Source organism: Uranotaenia lowii, chromosome 2, assembly GCF_029784155.1.
Source record: "Uranotaenia lowii strain MFRU-FL chromosome 2, ASM2978415v1, whole genome shotgun sequence".
NCBI classification, from domain to species: domain Eukaryota; kingdom Metazoa; phylum Arthropoda; class Insecta; order Diptera; family Culicidae; genus Uranotaenia; species Uranotaenia lowii.
This window is the reverse complement of record NC_073692.1, coordinates 62,364,463-62,368,896: the sequence shown is the minus strand read 5'-3', so window position 1 is coordinate 62,368,896 and position 4,434 is coordinate 62,364,463. Positions and strand designations below refer to the sequence as shown.

Below are 4,434 nucleotides of genomic sequence, written 5' to 3'. Positions count from 1 at the left end.
ATTAAAACAGGACATACAGCCACCAAGGACCGACTAGCTAAATGGAATTTAGTGAGCTCAGACCTTTGTGAAACATGCGGAACTACTGAAGACCTCAACCATATTCTGTATACCTGTAATAAATTCAATCAATTAAGATCCGATTATAGTATACTAAACAACAACAAACAACTTATTGAAATACTTAAAGATAAAAACACCACAGAGCTTAACCAATTAGTCGAATATCTGCGTAATACAAAAAGGAATATTTAGATACAAAACCTCATACACCTTTTACCCCCTCCCCAAAAAAAAACCACAACAATTCATTGAAAATTGATTCTGGATTTCTAACCCCACACTATGAGAACGAACGGTCGCTTTAAAATATACGCGTACTGTTTACAGAAACAGACAAAAACAAAATCCACAAGACTTGGCATTATGGGCCGATAGGTTCGTGCCAAAAGAGAGAGAAGAAAAAAAAAAAAAAAAAAAAAGTTTTAGCAAGATGCGGATTTCAATAATTCTGCCGATTTTATTGTGCCAATTGGGATGGAGCTGCTACAAATCTACGAGGGAAAAGCGATGCATACTACAGGTAATTGAAAAATGTACTTAATCTGCTTGAATTTCTTTTTTTAGGTGAGCGAAAACGAAATGAAAATTCCGAACACCGAAAATTTGGCTGAACCAAGGCGACCGATATTCCGAATCACCTGAAAATTATGATGAGGTTGGTTTTTCGTTCTCTGGTAAGTTTTAACTACCTAACTAATTTCTATTTTAACTATTTTAGGAGCAATACAACAAAAAAAAAAAGGTTTCCAATTGATGCCGAGTTCCCTGAGGAAGGCAATGACGGAAGCTAACAGCATGAATACCGCAGATGCCAGATCGGTTTCCTCCCAAGCGAGGTCCTCCTGGCAACTGAGTACCCACCCGATCAATTTCCTTCACTACGGATCCCCAGAAAGGTTTGGCATGTCCTCGAGGAAAACAAAGTTTGGGCTACAAGGACTCCAAGTGTTGTTCCCGATTACAAGGCCTGTGCTTCTTGCTCTGTAAAGCTTCTAGCCTTAGCAAAAATGTCCTATATGGCCCTGGCGAAGTATTTCCGCCGTAAAGGAAGGAGTGTTTTTTTTTTAATAATCGCTCAACCACTTAAAAAGAAAAACTGTTAAATCCAAATTCGACAAGCAAAACTTAAAGGCTTGTTTAATCAAAACAAAACTAAAATTAAATTTAATATTTTACTTATAAGTACTCGATGTTAATCTTAAGGAAAATTTGTAAAACTAGTTTTAATTAGAATAGGGAAAAAATATTGTACAGAACAGCTAAGAAAAAAAAATCAAATTGTTATATTAAGGTAAATTAAGCGAAAAATTACAAAATTTTAAGTACTAACATAGTATGTAAGAACTATTGTGCACTTAAAAACTAACATAAATTGAATAGAATTTGAAAGGAAAATAATGGGAAGAGCTAAATGAATATGTACAGGTTAAGATTAGGGAAAATATGGCTTCGGCCCGATTTGCGAGCTCTTCTCATTTCTATTTACACTATTTACATGGTTTTAGGTGCCGTCATCTTATGTCGTTTTGCGTAGGAGTGGTATTAAGAATAGGGAACTGCTAGTCTTTCCGTCTTAGCTATTTTCCAGACATTGTTGCACTGGCCCGATTAACTATGGTTGCTCAACATTGCTCTCACTCGAGGGCTTCTGAGTCTTAGGCGATCAGCGTCCGGATTTCCCCACACTCGGACTCACGCTTTTCTTCCAATAAGTACTGCTCATCAACGCACTCAGGCTCCGAGTTTCTGGATAGGTAGGTCATCGTCCTTCGGATTAACCGTCGAACTCGCTCTTGCTTCTGGTCGGGGGGAAGGCATCTCGTCAACGATGAATGGAATTAGATAAGATTTCCAGATAATTAACTGATCGAATTCCAGCAACTTAAAAGGCTTTCCTCCAGTAGATTGGAATATTTTGTGGTAGGATGTTAGGACCTATAAGTGTGGATCGATATTTTGAACAGTCCAAAGTTGTTTCACTAAACCTTCGTCATCCTAAGATTTAGGTATACATAGCTGAAGTAAAATCTAATTAGTTGAGGCAAATTTCTTAAGGTATTTGCAATTGAAAATTCCCAATCTCTTGCCCTCAGGACTTTCCAAATCATAGCAGTGACTCCCAACCACTCTTCTCACAATTGCTTGGACAAATTTTGGGGCCAGTTTCCCACAGAAACCCTTCCCTTTGTCGGATTGCTCAGTATTTTTTTTAAGAACTGTTTCTCCCACGCTGTAGGTTGCGCAGTTAGAATTCGAACGCAGATTGTAGTAACTTGCATGTTTCTCGTACGCAGTTTTTAGGTTCTTCCGGACGTCGTCGAACAATTGGTCCCTTTCTTCCTTACCCAGTTGACCATCGTTGTTACCAGGAGCATCTCTTAGCTGCCGATATTCTTGTCCATTCGACACTTTATTCCTCCCAAACAGTAGGAAATAGGGGGTGTAGCGAGTGGCCTCGTGCACTGAATTTCGAACCGCGTTAGCAATCGCCTGAATGTTGTTCGCCCACTCTTTATGCTCCTTCTTTATAGAGGCTCTTATAGCTGTCGTTATGACTCGGTTGACTCGTTCCGAATCATTCACCTGCGGATGGTAATAGGGAGTCTTCCAGTGAGTTACGCCGTACTTAGTCAAAAGGTTTTCAAAGGTGCTCGAAACAAATTGAGATCCGTTGTCGGTTAGAATGACCTCTGGGACTCCGAATAAAAGGAATATGAATGTTTCTACGAATTGGCTTAAGGATTCTGCTGAAGCTTCCCTGAAAGGTTGAACTAGGATAAATTTACTGAACAGGTCGGTGATAACTAGGAGGCATGTATTTCTGTTCTTCCCAGAAACAGGTAGAGGTCTTACATAATCCATAGTTAGGAATTGCCAGGGGTATTCTGCTATTTTCTTCTGGCCTGCCATAGGAGGAGTAGTATTTTGATTAGAGGCTTTGCTAGTTTGACAAATCAAACATGTTTGACAAAACTTCTTTATGTCTTTCCGCATTAAGGGCCAGAAGTACCGCTCTTTCACTGCCGCTAGTGTCTTTTCAGTACCCAGGTGAGCTTGGTCGTGAATCGATTGAATGATCTCCAGGTGTTCTGTTTTCTTCGGATACCTCTTCCATTGGAATCTCGGGTCTTCAATACGTCCTTCTACCTTCGCATACTTCAAAATTGTTCCATCGACTACGTGAAAGTGAGGATAATCTGCCGGATTTTTGCAAATTTTCTCCAACAGTTCTTCATACTTTTCGTCTGTAGATACAGAGTTAATTGCTTCCACCGATCTGGACAAGCAATCCGCAAGGATGTTGTTACGTCCTTTCCGATATTCCAGCTCTATATCGTAGGACTGGATTTTAAGGGCCCATCGCAAGAGTTTGGCATTGCCCGTCCCTACCCCCATTGTGAAGAGCCAAGTTAAACTTCTCGCATCCGTGACTATCTTAAAACGTGTCCCTTCCACATAATGACGAAAGTGCTCTATAGCAAGCAGCACTCCGAGGCATTCTTTCTCAACAGCAGCATATTTGCGTTGTGTACTACTCAGTTTTTTGCTGAAGTAGGCAATAACGCGAGGTTCTCCTTCAATGTGCTGAATCAACGCCGCTCCGACCGCATTGTCGGAAGCGTCTGACTCGATGACAAACGGATGGTCGAAACTAGGATTCCCTAGAATCGGAGCTGAAACTAAGGCTGATTTAAGTTCGTTAAAGGCTCCTTCCGCGGCTTCGGTCCACACGAACTTCTGCTTACTTTTCTTAAGAAGATCGGAAATCGGTGTTACTATCCGGCTGTACTCTTTTATAAAACGCTGGTAAAAGCCTGCAAGACCCAATAGTCTGCGAATGTCTTTTACACTGCGTGGTCTAGCATAATCTAGAATAGGAGCAATCCTGGAATTATCGATAGCTACCCCCTCTTCGGTTAACAAATATCCTAGGTACGAGACTTGCTTTCGACAAAATCTGCTCTTGTCTAGCGATATGGTTAGATTTCCCTTGTTGAGTCTCTCTGCTACTAATTTCAGTAACCTCAAGTGTTCAGCGAATGTCTTTGTAGCGATGACAATGTCATCCAAGTAAACGAATACCTGAGGCTCCAGGTCAAAACCTATGACCCGATCCATCAGCTTGTTCATGCTGAAAGGAGCATTACAGAGGCCAAAAGGACATACCTTGAAACGCTACAAACCCTTCGAAGTTCGGAACGCTGTGTAGTCACGCGATTCCTCTTTCAGTGGGATTTGAAAGTACGCGTTTTTCAAATCCACAACTGAAAAGAATCTCGCCTTTCCAAGTTTATGGAATATGTCTCCCATCGCTCTCATTGGATAGGAGTCCTTTTTCGTCCACGCGTTAACTTTACGAAAGTCCAGACA

At 40.9% G+C, this 4,434-nt stretch overlaps 1 protein-coding gene across 1 annotated transcript; it reads right to left on the bottom strand.

Annotated features, from left to right (window-relative positions):
- Positions 1 to 1,718: 1,718 nt before the first annotated feature.
- On the bottom strand, positions 1,719 to 4,194 carry LOC129741468 (uncharacterized). Its single transcript, XM_055733207.1, has 3 exons — positions 3,074 to 4,194; positions 2,200 to 2,821; positions 1,719 to 1,862 (listed from the first exon to the last, which is right to left on the bottom strand). The coding sequence occupies exons 1-3, from the start codon at positions 4,192 to 4,194 to the stop codon at positions 1,719 to 1,721; spliced, it is 1,887 nt and encodes a 628-aa protein (XP_055589182.1).
- Positions 4,195 to 4,434: the final 240 nt, after the last annotated feature.

Coding starts and splice junctions, on each gene's coding strand:
- LOC129741468 (XM_055733207.1), bottom strand. CDS start 4,194: ATGAACAAGCTGATGGATCGGGTCATAGGTTTTGACCTGGAGCCTCAG. Junction 2,822..3,073: donor CTAGCGGCAGTGAAAGAGCG/GTACTTCTGGCC, acceptor TCAACCTTTCAG/GGAAGCTTCAGCAGAATCCT. Junction 1,863..2,199: donor CAAAATTTGTCCAAGCAATT/GTGAGAAGAGTG, acceptor CCCCCCGACCAG/AAGCAAGAGCGAGTTCGACG.